The sequence below is a fragment of the Eumetopias jubatus genome, unplaced genomic scaffold (assembly GCF_037043125.1).
Source record: "Eumetopias jubatus isolate StellerSeaLion01/CBP00866 unplaced genomic scaffold, mEumJub1_p1.0 scaffold_1, whole genome shotgun sequence".
Taxonomy (NCBI): Eukaryota; Metazoa; Chordata; class Mammalia; order Carnivora; family Otariidae; genus Eumetopias; species Eumetopias jubatus.
The window spans coordinates 65,836,087-65,859,376 of NW_028274807.1; the positions used below are offsets into that span (position 1 = coordinate 65,836,087).

The 23,290-nt window shown below is 39.1% G+C and overlaps 1 protein-coding gene across 1 annotated transcript in view; it reads right to left on the reverse strand.

Moving 5' to 3' along the window:
- POLQ (DNA polymerase theta) overlaps positions 1 to 23,290 on the reverse strand; it is a 133,920-nt gene that overhangs the window by 50,866 nt on the left and 59,764 nt on the right. The window contains exons 16-19 of the mRNA XM_088024675.1: positions 19,820 to 22,923; positions 16,352 to 16,495; positions 14,937 to 15,133; positions 6,557 to 6,797 (exon numbers count right to left, since the gene is read on the reverse strand). Of these exons, the coding sequence (XP_087880801.1) occupies positions 6,557 to 6,797; positions 14,937 to 15,133; positions 16,352 to 16,495; positions 19,820 to 22,923 (3,686 nt within the window). The remainder of the gene's footprint in view (positions 1 to 6,556; positions 6,798 to 14,936; positions 15,134 to 16,351; positions 16,496 to 19,819; positions 22,924 to 23,290) is intronic.

Here is a 23,290-nt window from a genome sequence, read left to right on the forward strand (position 1 = left end):
AAATTCATGGTTTAAATCTTCTCACAATGAAATCAACTTTGTTCCACTTCATCATTTCTACCATAAGCATATGATATGCTCTCTGAAGTCAAGGTAATTACTCTTGTGCAGCCAGCAGACTGCACAATAAATCCATGCTATTTATCATGACATAAAAAAAGATTCACATGAATATCCTTTGTTAGAGAAATAACTAAAGTTCTAAAAAGATAATACGTCACTTTTTAAATTCCATGACAGATCAGGGTTTTTTTTTTTTTTTTTTATTTTATTATGTTATGTTAGTCACCATACATCATTAGTTTTTGACGTAGTGATCCACGATTCATTGTTTTTGTGTAACACCCAGTGCTCCATGCAGTACATGCCCTACTTACTACCCATCACCGGGCTAACCCATCCCCCCACCCCACTCCCCTCTAAAACCCTCAGTTTCTTTCTCAGAGTCCATAGTCTCTCACGGGTCATCTCTCCCTCTGATTTCTCCCCCTTCATTTTCCCTTCCTTCTCCTAATGTCCTCCATGCTATTCCTTAGGTTCCACAAATAAGTGAAACCATATGATAATTGACTTTCTCTGCTTGACTTATTTCACTTAGCATAATCTCCTCCAGTTCCATCCATGTTGATTTATTCATCCATTCTGATGGCTGAGTAATATTCCACTGTATATATGGACCACATCTTCTTTATCCATTCATCTGTTGAAGGGCATCTCGGCTCTTTCCACAGTTTGGCTATTGCGGACATTGCTGCTATGAACATTGGGGTGCATATGACCCTTCTTTTCACTACATCTGTGTCTTCAGGGTAAATACCCAGGAGTGCAATTGCTGGGTCATAGGGTAGCTCTATTTTTAATTTTTTGAGGCACCTCCACACTGTTTTCCAAAGTGGCTGTACCAACTTGCATTGCCACCAACAGTGTAAGAGGGTTCCCCTTTCTCCACAACCTCTCCAACATTCGTTTCTTGCCTTGTCAATTTTTGCCATTCTAACTGGTGTAAAGTGGTATCTCAATGTGGTTTTGATTTGAATTTCCCTGATGGCTAATGATGATGAACATTTTTTCATGTGTCTGTTGTATGCCATTTGTATGTCTTCTTCGGAGAAGTGTCTGTTCATACCTTCTGCCTATTTTTTTGACTTGATTATTTGTTTTTTTGGGTGTTGAGTTTGAGAAGTTCTTTATAGATCTTGGATACCAGCCCTTTATCTGTAGTGTCATTTGTCTTCTCCCATTCTGTGGGTTGCCTCTTTGTTTTGTTGACTGTTTCTGTTGTTGTGCAGAAGCTATTTATCTTGATGACGTCCCAAAAGTTCATTTTTGCTTTTGTTTCACTAGCCTTTGGAGAGGTAACTCGAAAGAAGTTGCTGTGGCCGATGTCAAAGAGGTTACTGCCTATGTTCTCCTCTAGGATTTTGATGGATTCCTGTCTCACATTGAGGTCTTTCATCCATTTTGAGTTCATCTTTGTGTATGGTGTTAGAGAATGGTAGAGTTTCATTCTTCTGCATGTGGCTGTCCAATTTTCCCAGCACCATTTATTGAAGAGACTGTCTTTTTCCATTGCATATTTTTTCCTGCTTTGTTGAAGATTATTTGACCACAGAGTTGAGGGTACATATCTGGGTTCTCTATTCTGTTGCATTGGTCTATATGTCTGTTTTTGTGCAAGTACCATGCTATCTTGGTGATCACTGCTTTGTAATACAGCTTGAGATCGGGCAATGTGATGCCCCCAGCTTTGTTTTTCTTTTTCAACATTTGCTTGGTGATTTGGGGTCTTTTCTGATTCCATACAAATTTTAGGATTGTTTGTTCCAGCACTTTGAAAAATGTCATTGGAATTTTGATCAGGGTGGCATTGAAGGTATAGATTGCTCTGGGTAGCGTAGACATTTTAACAATGTTTATTCTTCCGATCCATGAGCATGGAATGTTTTTCCATCTTTTTGTGTCTTCTTCAATTTCTTTCATGAGTGTTCTGTAGTTCCTAGAGTATAGATCCTTTACCTCTTTGGTTAGGTTTATTCCGAGGTATCTGATGGTTTTTGGTGTTATAGTAAATGGAATTGTTTCTCTAATTTGTTTCTACAGTTGCATCGTTAGTGTATAAGAAAGTAACGGATTTCTGTGCATTGGTTTTGCATCCTGCCACATTGTTGACTTACTGTATGAGTTCTAGTAATTTGGGGGTGGAGTTTTTTGGGTTTTCCACATAAAGTACCATGTCATCTGCAAAAAGAGACAGTTTGACTTCTTTGCCAATCTGAATACCTTTTTATGTCTTTTTGTTGTCTGATTGCTGTTGCTAAGACTTCTAGTACTATGTTGAAAATAGTGGCAAGAGTGGGCATCCTTGACGTGTTCCTGATCTTAAGGGAAAGGCTCTCAGCTTTTCCCCATTGAGGATGATATTTGCTGTGGGTTTTTCATAGATGGATTTTATGAACTTGAGGAATGTTCCCTCTATCCCTATACTCTGAAGAGTTTTAATCAGGAAAGGATGCTGTATTTTGTCAAATGCTTTTCCTGCATCAATTGAGAGGACCATATGTTCTTCCCTCTCCTCTTAGTATGTGTTCTGTCACATTGATTGATTTGCAAATGTTGAACCACCCTTGCATCCCGGGGATAAATCCCACTTGGTCGTGGTGGGTGATCTTTTTAATGTAGTGTTGGATCCTATTAGCTAGGATTTTGTTGAGGATTTTGGAATCCATATTCATCAGGGATATTGGTCTGAAATTCTTTTTGATGGGGTCTTTGCCTGGTTTGGGGATTAAGGTAATGCTGGCCTCAGAGAACGAGTCTGGAAGCTTTCCTTCTGTTTCTATTTTTTGAAACAGCTTCAGGAGAATAGGTATTATTTCTTCTTTGAATGTTTGGTAGAATTCCCCAGGGAATCCATCAGGCCCTGGACTCTTGTGTTTTGGGGAGGTTTTTGATCACTGCTTCAATCTCGTTACTGGTTATTGGCCTATTCAGGTTGTCCATTTCTTCCTGTTTCAGTCTTGGCAGTTTATAGATTTCCAGGAAGGCATCCATTTCATCCAGATTGCTCAGTTTACTGGCATAGAGTTGTTGATAATAATTTCTAATAATTGTTTCTATTTCCTTGGTGTTAGTCTGGATCTCTCCCCTTTCATTCATAATTTTATTAATTTGGGTCCTTTCTCTTTTCTTCTGATAAGTCTGGCCTGTGGTTTATCGATCTTATTAATTCTTTCAAAGAACCAGCTTCTAGTTTCATTGATCTGATCTACTGTGTTTCTGGTTTCTAACTCATTGATCTCTGCTCTAATCTTAATTATTTCCCTTCTAATGCGTTGTTTAGGCATTGTTTGTTGCTTTTTCTCTAGTTCTTTAAGGTGTAGAGTTAGTTGGTGAATTCGAGATTTTTCTGTTTTTTTGAGTGAGGCTTGGATGGCTATGTATTTCCCCCTTAGAACCACCTTTGCAGTATCCCATAGGTTTTGGACTGATGTGTTTTTGTTCTCACTGGTTTCCATGAATTGTTTAAGTTCTTCTTTGATTTCCTGATTGACCCAAACATTCTTGAGCAGAGTGGTTTTTAGCTTCCAAGTGTGTGAATTTCTTCCAAATTTTTTCTTGTGATTGAATTCCCGTTTTAAAGCATTATGGTCTGAGAATATGCAGGGAATAATCTCAATCTTTTGGTATCAGTTGAGACCTAATTTGTGACCCAGTATGTGGTCCATTCTGGCGAATAGAACTTCTGGAGAAAGTTCTGTGTGTGCTCGAGAAAAATGAGTATTCTGTTGTTCTAGGGTGGAATGTTCTGTATATTATCTATAAGGTCCATCTGGTCCAGTGTGTCATTCAAAGCTCTTGTTTCTTTGATTTTCTGCTTAGATGATCTGTCTATTGCTGAGAATGGAGTACTGAGGTCTCCTACAATTAACGTATTGTTATCAATATGACTATTTTGGTTAACAGGTGGCTTATGTAGATGGCTGCTCCCATGTTGGGGGCATAGATATTTACAATTGTTAGATCTTCTTATTGGATAGACCCTTTAAGAATGATAACAGTGTCTTTCTGGATCTCCATCCCTTCACTTTCAGTCTGGATGTATCTTTAGGTTCAAAATGAGTCTCTTGTAGACAGCATATGGATGGGTCCTGTCTTTTTATCCAATCTGCAACCCTGTGCCGTTTTATGGGAGTATTTAGGCCATTCACGTTGAGACTGATTATTGAAAGATATGAATTTATTGTCATCATGTTGCCTGTGAAGACCTTGTTTCTATAGATTGTCTCTGTAAATTTCTGTTCTATATCACTCTTGGGGTCTTTCTCCTTCTACAGAACCCCCCATAATATTTCTTGCAAGGCCGGCTTAGTGGTCACATATTCTTTCAGTTTCTGCCAGTCTTGGAAGCTCTGCATCTCTCCATCCATTCTAAATGACAGTCTTGCCGGATAAAGTATTCTTGGCTGCATGTTCTTCTCGTTTAGTACCCTATGTCTTGCCAGGCCTTTCTGGCTTGCCAGGCCTTTCTGGCTCGCCAGGTCTCTGTGGATAGCTCTGACATTACTCTGATGTTCCTCCCTCTGTATGTAAGGAATCTCTTCCCCCTAACTGCCGTGAAGGTGGTTTCCTTGGTTCTAAGATTTGCGAGTTTTACTATTACATGCCGGGGTGTTGGCCTGTTTTCCTTGATCTTGGGAGGGGTCCTCTCTGCCTCTAGGACACGATGTTTGTTTCATTCCCCAGATTAGGGAAGTTCTCAGCCACCATTTGCTCAAATATATCTTCTAGTCCTCTCTCTCTCTCTCTACCCCCTCAAGGATCCCAATAATTCTGACATTGGAACACTTCATGGTGTCACTTATTTCCCTGATTCTATTTTCATGGATTCTGAGTTGTTTTTCCCTGACCTCCTCTTTTTCCTTTTTATCTATTAAATGGTCTTCCAGGTCACTAATTTGTTCTTCTGCCTTGCTTACCCTAATTGTTAGATTATTTAGATTAGATTGGATCTCATTGATAGCATTTTTAAGTTCTGACAATCAGGTTTCATTTCTGCCCTTAGAGACTCTGTGTTGCCTTTAATTGATTTCTTCATTCTAGCCATTGTCTTCACAATTGCTAGTTTGAATTTCATCTCCTACATCTTGGTTATATCTGAATCCATTTGTAAATCTGTGGCATAAGTCATAATCTCTGAGTCTTTCCTATTTTGGGGGTTCCTCCTCCTAGTCATTCTGTTATGGGTGTTTGAGAGAATGTATAGAGTCCAAATTATTGACCACAAGCCAAGCAAGATGCACCTGTTTTCTAGGGACCTTAGGGCTGCTGGCCTCTTGTTTTCCCAGCCTGTCTTCTGGAGGAGGGGCCTGCAGCACTGTTACTCAGGCAATCCTGTTTGGGCAGAGTTGCCCTGCCCCCTGTGGCGGGGTATGGGCTCAGCGAAAACTGGTTTTTGAGGGCTTTTGTTCTCTGGCGGCTTTCCCTGGCAGGTTTCCATGTCTCTTCTGAGAGTCAGAGCAGAAGAAACCGTTTCCAACCCTCTGCCTCAGAGCAGAGATATCACAGTCTGTTCTTCAGTGAGCTCTCTGGCCACACTATCTCCGTTTCTGTCTGTGCTGCTATAAACTGCAGCATCCTGGGTTGTGCGCCCCTCAGCAGGGCTCCCAGTCCTCACCTCCAGGTTGGGGAACGGGGGCACGTCTCTGCCCTTTGTGCTTCTAAAACTGCCAGCTGCCCCCAGTTCGCACGCACAGCCCCACCACTCCGGTTTCAGTCTGGGGGACTGCCCTAAAGTCCTTTCCTCGCTGCTACTGGTCTGCGAGCCTGTGCCCCGTCCCCAGAGCGGGAGGCTATCGCTCACTGGTGGTGTAGTATCCCCATGGTCAGGATCCCTCCCCCTGCCATTTATCCTCCGATATCTGCCCACGGAATCATGGCTCCCTGCTTTGTACCTCGAAAACAACCACCTGCGATATTCTGTTTGAAGGGTTCCAGCTCTATCGTCTTACATCTCAGGCTGATTTTGTGGGTGTTCAGAGTGGTCTGGTAGATATCCAGCTCAATTCCGGGGACCGGTTGGAATAGGGTCCCCTACTCCTCTGCCATCTTTTCCCCCCTCCTCGACAGATTAGGTTTTAAGTGTGAATAAAAATCACTGGATAAAGTTCAAATATAAAATTAGCAATAAATGATAAAATGCCACGAATTCTCTTCATTAGAGTCTGAGGTCTGCAAACTAGAGCCAAACCAGGGCCAGATGCCTATTTCTATAAATCAAGTTTTATTGGAACACTCATTTTCATATTGTCTATTGCTGCTCTTGTGCTATGATGGCGAAGTTGAATATGATTGAGACCACCAGGGTCACAAAGTCAAAAACACTTAATGTCTGGCCTTTTACAGAACGTTTGTTGACTCCTGTCCTAGATAATCCAAAAATAGAGTTTGCGTTAGAAGTATGATAAAGAGTGATAAAGAACTGTGATAAAAAGTGGCTTAAAAACAGAACTGTCACCAGTCTGTAACAGCATGAAAATGCCGGCAAGGTTGTTTTTACCTTGAAGGTTTTCCTTCTTCAACAAAGAACTGAGTTGATTCATAGCATTGAAGGTGAGAATCGACTCTATAGATGCTCTGTATCGCCCGGAATGCTCAGTGTTGACATTCAGCCCCAGACTCTGAATTCCTTGTCCAGTCTCTATCCCTTCCAGGAGGGGAAGCTCATGAGGAAGAAAACTGGAAACTATGCTGTGAAGAGTTGGCTCCTTAGAATCTGGATCTAGTAACCAGCACGCCACCTAAATGGGTTCAAAGACATTTGTGCACACTTAAATTAAAAGGGAAAAATGCTCATTTCTAATCTCACTCCTTTTTACTTAATACTAATTCAGTGGTCTTCCCAGGAGAGGAGAAGGGAAGGATAACTGTAAATTGTACCAGGACTCATTTCTGGTACTAGTGAGAGCAGTTTTCAAAAAAGGAAAAGTTACAACTTTTCCATTACTACAACATTCCTGCTTATCTGGTTCTGAAATAGCCTTGAAATCCAAGTGCCTCTCAGATAATTAAAATCATATTTCTGAAAATGTAGATGGAGTCTTCTCCACTGAGGCTGATTTGGGCGAAGCTACTATAATAAAGACAAGTTTTAGGTTTTTAAAAATTCTCTCGACATCATAATAAGTGAGACATGTTTTACCATTAAAAGTTTATACCCAAAGTTTTAGAAAGCCTCCAGGCTTTCCCCTCGGGATAAGGGCCTGCCAACAGGGCCACCCAACAAATCATTTGATTGCTATTTTTAGCTTCCCTGCCAGATTGGAAGACCTGTAGTTTCGTGTGTGTGTGTGTGTGTGTGTGTGTGTGTGTGTGTGTGTGTGTTTGCATTCTGTGTGTACAGGTCTGTGATTCATCAGTCTTATATAACACCCAGTGCTCATTACATCACATGCCCTCCTTAATGTCCATCACCCAGTTACCCCATCCCCACCCCCAGCAACCCCCAGTTTATTTCCTATAATTAAGAGTCTCTTATGGTTTGTCTCCTGTAGTTTCTAACACTAGGTGATCTAGCAGACCAAAACTAAATTAGAATAAGGAAATCTAAGCCCTGTTCATAATTCTGACAATTACATGACTCAATTACTTCTTCTTTAGGTTAAGAATGTAGTTTGATAGAGGAGTGTGAGATTGTGAATTGTAATAAGAAATATAAATTTGGTCTTTGTCCCCATTTCTAGCAGAGAGCTTCTAAAACGCTTAAAATTTCCTAAATTGAGAGATAAAGTCACCTTTTGTTATGTTAATGAGGTGACTTTGGGAATGCCTCTAGGTTACCTAAGGATGGGGGTTGGCTGCCCGAGGAACCAACCCTGTGATTGGAGGGTTGGAACTTTCAGTCCCGTTCCTTGACCTGCTAGGAGGTGCCTGGAGGTTGAATTGATCACCTACGACCAATGATTTAATCAGTTTGTGCCTATGTAATGAAGGCTCTGTAAAAATCCAAAATGACAGGACTTGGAGAGCTTCGAGATTGGTGAACATGGAGGTGTCGGCAAGAGTAGTGTGGCTAGACTGAGCATGGAAGCTCCCCTCCACCTGATTAATTGAATCTGAAGGGGGAGGAGGTCACAGGAACCTCTCATTTATAGTCAGTCGGTCAGAAATACAGGTAAGAACCTGGACTTAGAACAGGCATCAGACATCCTTGCCAGATGTCCTTGGAAGGAGGTGCTTGGACTCTCTAGTCTATATTCAGTTGGTCAGAAGTATAGGTGTTAACTTGGGCTTGAAGCTGACCTCATAAGAGCAGGCAGTAATGTGGCACTGAGAGGTAGTGTCAGAATTGAGTTGAATTGTAGCAAACCCATCTGGTGTTTCCAGCACTGCTTGATGGTATGGGAGAAACCCTACAAACATATCAGAATTGGTCTCAGAACAATTTTACTTGGTGTCAGAGAAGTGGGTCTTGCTAGAAGGGCCTGGCTCACAGAAACATACGGCTTATAATGAGAAAGGATAAAAGGGTGGGGGATGATGATCCTTTGATCCCTGGATGGCTACCTAGTGACGCATGTATGAGACTGTAGCTACATTACAGTTACTAAGGGTAAAAGTTACTAATGGAATTTAGAAATGGCAGACCTAACTCCTGAGGAGTTGGCTCATTGGATATATAAGTAAAAAAAAACCAGTAAGCACACTAAACATACAATCTCTTGGTTACTGTTATCTGTGATAGCTAAATAAAAGTAAAGGAAAGTGTTGGGTCTGGCTTTGATGGTAAACCAAACTCAGATCTGAGTCAGTCTGAGCTTTAGCCACTAGCCTCAAAGTCAACTGTGCAGGGGCAACACAAAGCACCCCTAAGACCTCTGGTCACCGATAAGGTAATCAGCGTAGGAGCACAATACCTAGAAACTATCAAAACCAGGGGGTATAGTGTGACAGAGTTGTTTCATTTTGTGGATCAGTATCATCAGCTTCTTGTGGAACCATAACTAAAATGGATTATGAGAGTGATTTAGGAGGAGTGTTTGGTTTGGGATGCTGCAGGATGGAAGAGCAGAGGGTTGATGTAGGACCCAGAGCTCACTACGGTACAATCAAAATTGAGTGTATGTGATCCAGACACACGGGAGGTTATTCCTATGGGAACAGCTAGCCTGGTGCACTGGATAAAAGCCATTATAAAGACTGTTTAGCCTGAGAGGGGGACTGTCCCTCTTCTCTTATAAATGCCAAGTGGAACACCCCAGATGAAGCAGCTGATATTCTTCATATGCAAGCCATATGGGACTGCTTTATGATAACTGGGATATTTATCTGCTGAAATCTAACTATTACTCAGGTCATAGTAAATGCTGTGATTTAAGGCGGCCCCTTTCACACAGGTACCCCATATAACCCTACTGTTGCAAACTGAGGGACAGTTTGGAAAGCCTCATCAAATTTGCCTTCTCAGCTTTCTCTCATAGGTCTTAGAGATGGTAATAAAAACATTAGGTTTACCGACAAGAGAATGGAAAGAGGCAGGGGGAGGTCAAGAGACTTCCCAACAAAGTGGAAATTTTTAAAAGGTTAAGAAATATGGTGAATATGAAGCAAATATTCAAGAGAAATAAGAACAAGAGAAAGAGGAAACAGAAAAGGAAGAGTCTCAGGACTCACCTCAGCAGGATGGAAAATTTTAGATGGTTAGTAAGAAATGTGATGAATAAAATGGGTGTTGATGGATTAAAAAAATATTTTAGTAAAGCAACCCCCATTAAAGGGCCCCAAACAAGACTGCTCTATTTACCATAATATGGAGAAATTTAAAAAGCTCAAAGATGTAAGTTACAATGAGAAACCTGACCAGCAATCAGTGGTTAGGCAGATTAATCAAGTTAAAGACTTGATAAAAGGGCTGGGGTCCCTTCACTCAACTCCTCCCTGGGGACCCAAAAAGCCTTTCAGACAAGAGTAGGTAAAACTGTCAGGGGGTGGAAAAGAGAAGTTTCCTGGACTCCTGGAAGAGAGAGATCTAGGAACCGTGGTACTAAAACCCATTGGTAAAGCCCTGACTTCGGCTCCAATTAGAATAAGAGAACTGTAAAAATGTAATGGTTGATAGGATTATGTAAACTGGAATGTTAAAGCAGGTATTATGTAAAGAAGTTGTGTCTCCTTCGGGCGCCTGGGTAGCTCAGTCAGTTAAGCATCTGCCTTCAGCTCAGGTCATGATCCTGGGGTCCTGGGATGGAGCCCTGGCTCCCTGCTCAGCAGGGAGTCTGCTTCTCCCTCTCCCTCTGCCCCTCCCCCCCACCCGTGCGCGCACGCGTTCTCTCTCTCTCTCAAATAAATAAAATCTTGACCTCCTTTACCTGAATATTTTATGGTAATAGGTATTATGTCTGGCTGGGGAACACTTCCTCTACCTACCTAGTTTTGTAAAACTAAAACATGTTGATGAAGTCCTAATGGAGGTTATGGTTAGAAACGTGAGAGTTGATGGAATGAAAGGAAAAAGTCTGTAGGAGAATTGATGTTTGAACAGGCTTTAGATGAAGTGGTTGGGTCTTTACCTGAAGGCATTTTGGGAATGGACATTATGTCTAACAGAGGAACATATCCCATAATTAGTATTGTAAAACACAAGGCATATAAATCCCACCCTTCAAGCAATGTTAAATGCTCAGTGCGAACCAATAAGATTGCCTGAGCCCACACAATGTGGAATGAAGCTCGAGTGCTGGTAGCAACAAATTCTTTGTGCAATAGCCCTTTGTGGAGACTGGAGCTAATGGCAAGAGCTTGTGAGCACCTCCCAACAATGACAACTGGGACTTTAAACAAGAGAATTTCCATTTGAGGGTATTTTTGGCCTTGCTATTGACATTATTAATTGAAGTTATTCTTATGACTAAAGAATATAACATGATCTTGAAACCCGAAATACCCACCCAACACAGGTGATATCTGAGAAATGCTCTAATGGAGTTGGCAGTGCCCAGTAGAGTTACATAATAAAATGGAAACAGGTTATACAGGATCATGCTGCCTGGGGAATGCAAAGAAGAGATGCTCAAGAGCAGGGAGCCTCTTTTCTCTTAGGCTTGACTCTGGAATTGTGTGAGAAGCTGCTGCTGGATTCTACTGTTACTTGGACAGTGCTCTATAAACAGCTCTTAACTGACTGACGAAAAGCTGCTAGGTTTGTGGATGGCAGTTCCAAAGTGAATGAACAATACCCTGTTTTGGAAAGTCGTCATTCTATTCAAAGAAGATAGAAACAGATCATCCTGGTGTGCTGAATTGCATTTGAAGGGGTGCATTAAAGTAGGACACATTAATGCCTTTCACAAGAGCTCCCTTCTAGGTTTGGAAGGCGACTAGAATTATCAAGCAGATGTCCCTGCATGCCCCTTTGAGATGGTCGCCTGGGCCCATGAATGAGGGGACATGGTTCACTGTAGTAATGCAGAGACAGGCTGAATCTAGACATATTCCTCTTATACCCTCTGAGGCACAGAAGGCTAAAATGAACTGTATCTGTCTACAAGAGTGTCAGAGACTGCAGATGGTTATTTGGCAGATTACCCGGTAGGAAGGCCAGGAATATAGCTGACAGGTGAGACTAATGCTAGTAGCCTTGTACCTCTGTGGGGAGGTACAAATGGGTCCAGATAGGAGCAGACATTGACTCTGGACCGTGCTTTGCTTACCTGATTGTAGATACAAATGCTCTGAGTGCTATAAAAGAACCAGAACAGAAGATACTGCACCAGTTTGGATGGCTGACCATCATTTCTTCAGACCAAAGAACACACTGTATAGCCCATAACGTTCTACAAGGGGCAAAGAGATAGCCTCGGTACTAGTTTGATAGAGAACTGGAATGGGCAATTAAAACATAGGTTGTCTAAAAATAGATAAAGGCAGCAAGGCTGGCTTATATGTCTTCATAAGTATGTGCTCCCACTCAACATCAACATGAGGGGGGCTAAAGGAGTGTCCCCACTGGATATACTTCTCTGTTTGGATCTGGGGAAGTAAGGATGGGAAAGATGGTATACTTTCTTCCCCACATCACCTCAACTTTTTTCCTCCTGGCTGATGCAGGGGTCACAGGACCAGGGCTACAAGTATAAGGGATGGAAATGGACGATTCCTAAGCAAGAAACAATAATCATGCCAGAAGGTGTGAAGGCACATCCTGCCCCATCAGGCCCTTTGGAATTATAACATAAAGGTTAAAAGCATAGAAGGAAAAATAGTAGCTATGGGTAAAGAAATAAATAAATGGGTTATGTAATGAGGAAAATCCAATATTAACACCTCAAAAGAAGCTCTAAGCAAGAGATGATATTGTCTCTTTACTCAATTATGCCAGATGCCTGAAAGGGTGAAGCCATATATTGCTGACAATCCCTCTTGCTTTTGGAACCTGGTAAGATCAAATGGAAGCCTACAAACCTGGGAGACATTTTCATATGATAATGATGATGGACTGGATAGTTAATAAATGAATGGGATCCCAGTAATGTGCCAACTACTTTTGACTTTTACTATTGTTTTGCTATAATAATCACGTTATAACAATCGTGTTTGAAGACTAGGGGTAGACTGTGATATTGTGACTAACAAGAAATATGTATTTGGTCCTCGTTCTCATTTCTAGCACAGAACTTCTAAAATCCTTGAAATTTGCTAAACTGAGAGACAAAAAGGTGTCTTTTGTTATGTTAATGAGGTGGCTTTTGGAATGTCCCTAGGTCACCTAAGGATGGGGGATGGTTGCTAGAAGAACCAACCCTGTGATTGGAGGGTTGGAACTTTCAGTCCCACCCCTCCTGGGATGGGGGAGGGGCTGGAGGTTGCACCAATGGCCAATGATTTAATCAGTCATGCTTATGTATGAAGGTTCCATAAAAACCCAAAACACAGGGTTTGGAGAGCTTCCAGGTTGGTGAACACATGGAAATGCAGGGAAAGTGGTGTGTTTGGAGAGGGTATAGAAGCTCCACGCCCCTTCCTACATACCTCGCCCTATATATCTCTTCATCTGGCTGTTGATTCATATCCTTTAATATCTTTTGTTAAAAAAAAAAACAAAAAACCCAGTAATCTAAGGAATAAACTGGTTTCATGAGTTCTGTGAGCCCCTCCAGCAAGTTAACTGAACCCAAGGAGGGGGTGGTGGGAACCTTTGATTTATAGCTAGTGGGTCAGAAGCATAACAACCTGGGTAGGCAGTGTCAGAACTGACTTGAATTGTAGGATAATCAGCTGGTACCCAGAGAATTGTTGGAGGTGTGGGGACACCCCCGCCACATTAGAAATTGGCGATCAGAAACCTTTTAGAGAATACTGAATAACGTAATTTGATATAAAAGTTGGCAAATATTTCTTATAAAAGCGAGATTTTTTAAATTAATAGTTTATCTTCTTGCATCAAAAGTGTTATGATTGACAAAACCAACTATGGAATATTTCAAGTAGTTTATGCAAAAAGTGCTACAATAAATCTGAGATGGTACATCTCAGATTTTTAATGAGAAACTTGTATTACCCATATTCTCATTTTGGACTCTGGAAGATCAAAATTTTTTTGAATTTTTTTCCTAAATTTAAGTTCAATTAATTAACATATACTGTATTATTAGTTTCAGAGGTAGAGTTCAGTGATTCAACAGTTTTATATAATACCCAGGACTCATTACATCACATGCACTCCTTAATGTCCATCATCCAGTTACCCCATTCCCCCCACCCCAGCAACTCTCAGTTTGTTTCCTATGATTAAGAGTCTCTTATGGTTTATCTCCCTCTCTGATTTTGTATTGTTTTATTTTTCCCTCTCTTCCCCTATGATCCTCTGTTTTGTTTCTTATATTCCACGTGTGAATGACATCATATGATAACTATCTTTCTCTCATTAACTTATTTGTATTTAACTTATATATAACTTATTTATACCCTCTAGTTTCATCCTCGTTGTTGCAATGGCAAGATTTCATTTTTTTTTGAAGACTGACTAGTATGGAACATCAAAATTAAGTGAGAACTTTTTATATCCAGGGAAGGCCAATTTAAAAACTACATGGAATTTATCACATGTAAACCAAGCCTAGCTTGAACTACAGAAAAGGACAGTATCTTCAGTTTATCTGATACTGCCTTTGAAAATCTTTCCCCAAAAAAGCTAAAGAAACTAAGAAACCAAAATTTATCCTATTATTGATTATATTGCAAATAACAACCAAGTAATATCATATATCAATTCAAAATTAATATTCCATATGCCTCATGTATCCAGTATCAACAGGGGGAAAAATGATACCCCTTTGAGAGCTATGATATTGTAAATAAATGTCTTATGAAAATGCATTATACTGTAAAGTGTATGTTACAATAAGTTACCCTTTCCTTAATAACTCAGAATCATCATTATGAGAAGTGTATCATGCTTTGCTATTATAATAGCAAAGTTCTCAGGGGCTAGTAAGGTAATCTGTCCTATGCTAAATAGCCCTAACTACTATTCTTTTTGCTGTCTAAGGTTTACACATTTTTCCTATTTTCTGCCTCTATCTTCATGGATATTTGAAACATCCTGCTATCATATATTTAAATCTGACAGTCCTCATTTCATTTCTAATTTACTAAGAAACAGAAAACTTCAAACATAACCAAAATCAAAAATTTTTAAATCTCTGCAGAAAGATATGAACTTTAGTGCTTCAAATTTGTGGAATCTCTGTTTTTATCTACACAGAGGTATTTGGTGCATCACATTCTGTTCTGGGTGAATGAGATTACTAGATAAAGGAGTGACTACTCTAAAAAAATTAGGCTTCGTTCTTGGAGCTAAATAAACACCAAATCATTTAAGAATTAACACTACACAATAAAAATTGTTTTAAGTATGGTAAAAATTAGGTAAGACATGAAACCTTAGGGTCTTCATAACTTTGTTCCAGGGAGATCCCACAAGACAGAAGAAGAATTTTATAGCTTTGGATGAAGTCATAGATGATAATAGAACGTTCTTTATCAGATTCCTCTTGAAAGCAGGATAGAAGATACCACATTCTGTCTTTCACAGTCAGGCTTGGATCCAGAGAAGGTGGGACCAAACTGGAACTAATTTCTTTAGAAAACAAACAAACAAAGAGTCTTAAGGCAAAAATTACATGCATTCATTTGAAACACCAATCTTTAATGAAAAGACTGAAAAGCCCAAGGGTCTAGCTCCATGGAACCAATAATTCAGCATAACCTTATTCAGGTCATGTTGGCTACATAGATGAAGTGCTTCATATTCTAAAAATTAAGGCTTGTGCTATGTAATTAATAACGCTCTATTCAATTAGGTGAAATTTTTAAATGACAAGATTTCTAAAAATAAATTTACATTTCTCAGAATAAGGAGTTAAAGACATAAAAAGTATTTTTTTTAAAGATTTTATTTATTTATTTGACAGAGAGAGACATAGTGAGAGAGGGAACACAAGCAGGGGGAGTGGGAGAGGGAGAAGCAGGCTTCCCGCCGAGCAGGGAGCCCGATGCGGGGCTTGATCCCAGGACCCTGAGATCATGACCCAAGCCGAAGGCAGACGCTTAACGACTGAGTCACCCAGGTGCCCCAAAGACATAAAAAGTATTTTGAAATGAATTTTAAATGAACTTTTTAAAAAAATTTAGTATGAACATACAATGTTAGATCTAAAAAAATAGAAGTTCAAGTATCTATTTAACATAACACATTTTCCCTCGAAACAACTGAAAATATTTCATGCTTACTCAGGAAGAGATATTATATGGCATTCTTTAAAATGTTTACTTATTAATTTTGGTCCTGTCTAAAACCAATCTATCAGCTAGGTAATGTAACAACTGTAATAAGATCACAAGGTATTTCCAAATCATATCCTCTCAATTCCATACAAATCTACAAAGTCTGTATGATTCAACTACTGTAGATGTTCAGCTCATTGCTGTCTCTAAATAAGTTCCAGACCCAGTCAATAACACGAAAAAAGTCTGAAAAGAAACTGCTATGATCCAATCTTCAAAAACAAACCTTCAAGGTGGCCAGGAAGTCCCTAAGTGTCCACTGCCTTCAAGAAGAAAAGACAGTATCAGTAGCCATGTGATAAGTAAAGGGGAGTAAAGGTGGTGCTTAAGACATTCTTTCTAGTTAATATATGAACTAATGTACACAATAGCCACTATCCTCCCAGGAAGAATTTTTAAGCCTAAAAATAAATTCTAAGTATCAGGAAATTATTCTCAACAAACAGGTCACTATCCTAATAGAGATTATATTAAAATTAAATGGTGATTAAGTCAAATAGTGATTACTTACCAGGATGCTTTTGTTCCTTCTGCAATGAAAAATAATAGGCATCTCTTCCACCCCAGCATACTGCCAGACCAACCACCAGGATGTCATCACAACCTTTAACAGGAACACCATCATCTCTAATAGTGGTTTTCTGAGGTGAGCTAACTAAGTAAATCAAAAGTGAAATAGTTAAAAATCTCAAAATAAAGCCATTAAACTGAACGCTAAAAAAACAATGATAATAATACAAAAACTACTTGGCAAAATTTCCAGATCCCTAAAATATGCATTATTTGGATGGTCATTTTTAAGTATATGTAAGATCTTTCTAGGCTTCCCATCTATTAAAATAACTGTCACTATGAAAAATTTACCAAATATCTCTTAAAATAGATCTATAATAATGACTAAAATGCTTGTTAACTAAATTTTTTAAAGCTGCATTTTGAATTGCTATAACTCAAACAGAAATAAAGACCACTTGCACGCAACAAAAATTTTGTAATGGCTTCAGCAATTCTTAACACTAAGACATTCCAGAAAATCAAGCATCTTACTTCTTGGTAAAGAATCAGGTATGATTTTTGTATCTAGAGTCCACATTTGTTCTAAAATAAGGCATCTCCAACTTTACAGATACAGGTCAAAAATCAGTCTATCTTATTTGCAATTAGATCCCCAATATCTTGAAAGTAAATGGCACATATTTGTTAAATTTAAGTGAAGAATTTTATCCCTCTAATCCCTAGCACAGAGAATGTTCCCAGTTTTATGTATGTTGAATGAAAAATGGAAAGTACTAGTCAACACAAAAAGTACATAAAACTTGTCATAAACACATGTGCTCTATGACCTAAGTGTCCACTGATAGATGAATAAGGAAGATGTGGTACACATATACAATTAAATGTTACACGGCTATAAAAAGGATGAGAACTTGCCATGTGAGACAACATGGACCTAGAGGGTGTTATGCTAAGTGAAATAAATCAGACTGAGAAAAACAAATACCATATGATTTCACTTCTTATGTAAAATCTAAAACAAAAACACAGAAATGAATAAACAAACACAAAAAGCAGAATCAGACCTATAAATACAGAGAATAAACTGATGGTTGCCAATGTCCACAATAGCCAAACTGTGGAAAGAGCCAAGATGTCCATTGACAGATGAATGGATAAAGAAGATGTGGTATATATACACAATGGAATATTATGCAGCCATCCAAAGGAATGAGATCTTGCCATTTGCAACGACATGGATGGAACTGGAGGGTGTTATGCTGAGTGAAATAAGTCTATCAGAGAAAGACATGTATCATATGACCTCACTGATATGAGGAATTCTTAATCTCAGGAACAAACTGAGGGTTGCTGGAGTGGTCGGGGGGTGGGAGGGATGGGGTGGCTGGGTGATAGACACTGGGGAGGGTGTGTGCTATGGTGAGCACTGTGAATTGTGCAAGACTGTTGAATCACAGATTTGTACCTCTGAAACAAATAATGCAATATATGTTAAGAAAAAAAAAAAAGAAGATAACAGGAGGGGAAGAATAAAGGGGAGTAAATCGGAGGGGGAGATGAACCATGAGAGACGATGGACTCTGAAAAACAAACTGAGGGTTCTAGAGGGGAGAGGGGTGGGGGATGGGTTAGCCTGGTGATGGGTATTAAAGAGGGCACGTTCTGCGTGGAGCACTGGGTGTTATGCACAAACAATGAATCATGGAACACTACATCAAAAACTAATGATGTAATGTATGGTGATTAACAACAATAAAAAATTTAAAGGAAAAAAAAAACCTGATGGTTGCCAGAGGGAAGGGAAGGGTGGGGGTTTGGGTAAAATGGGTGAAAGGGAGTGGGAGAGAGGGGCTTCCAGTTATGGAATGAGTAAGTCATGGGAATAAAAGGCACAGCATAAAGAATATGGTCAATGATACTGTAATAACAATGTATGGGGACAGATGGTAGCTATACTCCTGGTGAACATAGTGTAATGTATAAACTTGTCGAATCACTATGTTGTACACCTGAAATTAATATATCATTGTGTCAACTATACTCAAAAAAAATTAAAAACCAAACACATGTTCCATGAATTGAAGATCAAGTACTCAAACTTTTATGAACAAATCCATTAATAAACACAGAGATTTAAGAAATCTGATCAAATCTTTGCTTTCCACAGCAGGTTGTCAAGCTGACTACAGCTATTCCCCATGATACAAAATCCTTATTGTCATGAAGTAAGACAGGAATATACACGTGTGGCATTATTTAATGAAAGGTTTAAGTCTCTTAAAACATGGAAGGACTCTATGAGGCTTTGGGGTCAATATTTTGGCACAAGATTCATGGACATCAGTTGGAGGTACAACTTGAGATAAGTACTGAAAAATGTAGTTAATGTACATTGTTTAAAATACAGTCATTTTTCTATGTACTTTTGTGATTATATAAGTGAATAAGGATATTACAATTTAATAGAAAATAATTCATGAGCACTGATGATTAATAAAAACCATGATGCTATAACATTAAGATACCAAAAAAGGCAATCCTTGTTCAAAATATATATTTTAGTTTTTACAAACTCATATTCTAATATTAATATATGTAATCATATATATGTCATACACACACACGTGTATATATATATATATATATATATATATATATATATATATATATATACATGACTTTCTTAAAGAGAAACATCATGTTTAATGGTAAATCTTAGCATATTCTAGCACCAGATATGGCCTGGAGTTGAAGAAGCAGCAACAGATAGGTGACCTCTGTGAAGCCTCATAAAATGAAAAGGATTAGGAAGGCAACAAACAGAAGAGCTCCATGGACTGACACAGGGCAAAGTCCAGAATAGCAACTCAAGAAAGAGCTGTTGTTTGAGAGATGGATTCCTGATACACCCAATGGTCAAGATGCCAAACACTGTTCCGGTGTTGGCCCCCTGAGCCAGCCACAACTGTGGTGGCTGCAGCAGCAATAAGCTTGGCTGCTATGTCCTTGTCCCGAGAGAAAAGAACTGGTCTGGAACTCTCTTTGGACCACTTAGTGCGGGGATCTACTCTAGAAAGGCTGTTTAGGTGGGATCTGTGGCTTATGAAGAAAGAGGCACAGGACTGATTAGACCACAGCTACAACAGTGGATCAGAGCCAGGTGAATGAGTAGTGCCTTGGTGGTCTGCATCAGTTCAGTAGCCCAGCTTGAGCTTTTTTCTCAGGGCTTGGCTCTCACACCCACGTCCTGGAGTCACCCATCCCTTATACCAGATGGCAACTATTATTAATCTAGTTGCTCTCAACAATAGGCTATTCTACAAGTAAACCCACATAGAAGAAACTTCAAACTCTGAATAAAGTTATTACATTTAATATCCAAGTCTGAAATGGCTCAGGCCCATCCCAACCCACTATTTTACATATAAACATGAGAATATGAAAAATTAAAAAAAATTCTTACCTTGCTTAAACCTACCACCAATAGCAGCACTTTTAGAGGATGTCAAATTACTGATCTTTTCACAAGCCAGTGAGATGGAAAATCGCTTTTTGCACTGCCACTCCTTAATGAATGTCCGAAAGAGAGTTTGGTCACTTGCTACATCAATTATGGCCAAACTTCCTGGGCTGAACGAGGCTGGAGTTAACTGCGATCCATCCTGTGATAACTGCAGTGAAAAACTTGTGTCTCTAATAGGACTGTCCTCTTTTAAACCATTTCTACTCTCTGAACTTAAATCTTGTTTTTTAATATTTGAAGATGAGCCAAATGAGTAACTTTCACCAAGCTGTAAAACACTATGTGTTTTCTGAAGTTTTACAGATGTTCCACGAATACTTGGAAATATCAGCTTAGCAGCAGATGCTGGAATAGGTGTAGGAGGAATGAGTCCATTATCATCAACTATACAGTTCTCTTTACAAGGCAAGTGGGATGAGGTTTCAGCATGAAGGGCATTGGGCTCCAGTGCCCCAATCTTGCTTTCTACTTCAATACTAGGGGAAAATGAGATTCCCTGAACTTGATTTGGCTCCACATTTGAAATCACTTTTTGTTTGTCATTTACCTCTGTATTTTTTCCTTTCAAACTAGACAAGTTTGTAGTGGTTAATTTTTGCTTTTCATTTTCTAGAGGACTGGACACTTTATCTAAAATTCTCTGCAGTCCTGGACTTAAGTCAAATGATGCCCCTGGCCATATCAATGAATTATTTTCCCCTGTCTCAGTTAATTTGGGTTTTTGAGACCTTTCATCTTTATCTCCTCCAATTACTTCTCTTTGTGGATAATCATTACCTATAGTCACTGGATGACTTAGTTCTAATTCTCTAAGAGATACTGCAGTATTCTGTTTCTCTTGGACAGGACATATTTCTACATTGTCCAAAGCTTCAACCATCTGAGCAGAATCCATTTCTGAAAATATAATAGACTCATCACTGAAACAAGAGAACTGTTGCTGATTATCTTGATTCTCATTTGTATTTGATTTTCTAATTGGGCCCTCTGGTTGCAGAAACACAGAATGACTGAAATGGTTTGATGTTAGTGCAGAAGAGAGGGGTTCTTTCGCTTGTATATCAGGTGGTTGTTCTTTTACTAGGTACTCTTCACTGAAACTGTCAAATAGTAAACTATCACTCAAATTCAAACTTGTTTCAGGAACTGGCAGACATTCTGCTTCTATACCAGTGGTAGTTCTCTTTTGAGGAACCAGAGGTATAACTGGCTTCATATCTTCTTGTGTTTGATAACCTTGAAGAAAACTGTTTAATTGAGAGTCAGTGACAGAAAGTTCATTCCTTTTAAAACAAGGGCCATTTTCCCTCAAGAGCATTGGGGAATGAAAAATTGAGCTTTCTGGAGTCAGGATACCAACCTCATGTGAATCAGTGCCTTGTTTAATAGTATCTACAGTCTTAAGTTCCAAATGATCTATATTTGTCACTCCTGGAGAATGTTGTTCACCAGGAGAAGTAATATGAATCTCATTCTGAAAAGAGCATACCGAACTCTGGTTGTCTAAGCTCTTCTGCCTCGTCCCTGTTGCCAGATTGGCATCCTTTGCTCCTTGTTTGGCATTTTCAGTTGCCATCTGTTGTATTATTTCCTCTGACTGAGTATCCAGGTAGAAACTATCTTCAAATTCACAAGGAACTAAACCTAAGTCAGAAACACAATTATTCTTAGTTTTGTTTGCTGCATAAGCTTCTGTTTTTTCTTGTATTCTAGAGGTATTTAGAAAATTCTCCTGCTGGCCTCCTGATTCTCCAGTTGGGAGATGTATTCTGAGTATCTCAGCACTACTTATATTATCTCCTGATACCTGAAAATTATTTGATTTATTTTCCTCACCATTAAATTTCATACTTCCACACTTGATAATAACATTTGAGTCTCTATTCATACAACTACTGCCTGTCTCACAGGGCATTTGTCTCTCTACTATTTTTTTCTGTTTGGTATAAGTGTTTGTCTGTTTATCAGACTGTTTTTCTGGGCACTTAATTGAGTGGGTGTTGTGTTTTACATAAACATTCTGGTTTTTTGAATCATTTTGTACCATCAGGACTGTGTTTATTTTTTCTGAATCAACAACAGTGAATCCTCTTCCATTTTCACTAACCATACTAGTAGGTTGACAAGTCACTTTTTTACTCTGGGATCGTGTGATAAAATGTTCCACAAAAATATCATTAGTTTTTGTTTTGTTCTGTGAACTTTGTTCTCTTTGTGATGAGAATGATGCTTTGCTATATTTTCCCTCAGCACAGAAAGATACATTTTTAGCAAAAGGCTCTGGACTTCTAAATTCCACATTCTTCTCATCTAAGGTAAATGAGTCTCCACAATAAACAGGATTAGATATAGTTTGTTCCTGTAAATCAGTTCTATACATCCCAGTGTCTTTCACAGGGCTACTGTGTCTAGATTGTTTTACACGTTTACTATGTTTCCAAGATCCAGAGGCAGTACTCATCTTTTCTGAACTGAAACTCAGAGCTTCTTTTTTTGTTTTCTCAAATAAGAGAGTCTGAACAACTTTCTCAGTGTGTGTTCTTCCCTTATTCAGAGAGGTTCTTAGCTTTTCTTTACTTATATTCAAAGAAGCCTGTTTTCTTGCTCTGGAAATGGAATGTGCCTGGCGTTCTTGATTCCCATTCTCTAACTTATCATAAAAGGAATTTGTACGCTCTCCACTTTTCTCTAAATCTTGCACAGTATTTGGTGAATGCTTAGCAGAAGAATCCCTAAACATCGAGTTACTTTTTTGCTTTGATGTTAATCTTTTACAAGATCTTTTAGTTTGGGGTATAAATTTCTGTTCCTTTACTTCTGACTCACTGCTGGTCAATGAGTGTGTATTAGAATTTAAAAGGGAATATGGATTCCATTGTACTCCCATTTCGACTAAGTCCTGCTGCAGAATCATTCTGGCTTCTTCCACAATAAGGGCTGCTGCTTCCCTTTCAGTTAAACCTTTTCTGCCAGTCACCCAAATAGTTCGCGTATTCCGACGTTCTTCAACTGCTTCCTCTTCCTCATCCACTGCCTTTCGGGCACTATGTAAGGATGCAGGAAAAGAAATAAATAAATGCATTGATTCATTCATGCCTACAGAAATATTTACTAAGCATTAATCTGATCTGTTCTAGGAACTGAAGAAATAGCACTGAACAAGAGGGAAATAAACCTGCTGGTCCTAGAGCTTACATTCTAGTTGGGGAAATCAGAAAACAAACAAATGTTAAAACGCAATCTACATCAACTGATAAGAGTTGTGTACAAAAATGAAGCACCAGGAGGAGATGGGTGGTTCTGTAATTTTTAAATAGCATAATTAGAAGGCCTCACTAAGATAGATTCATGAAGCAGAAACCTTTTAAAATAGTGTCATAAAACTTTCATTAAAAACAAATCCTCCTATGT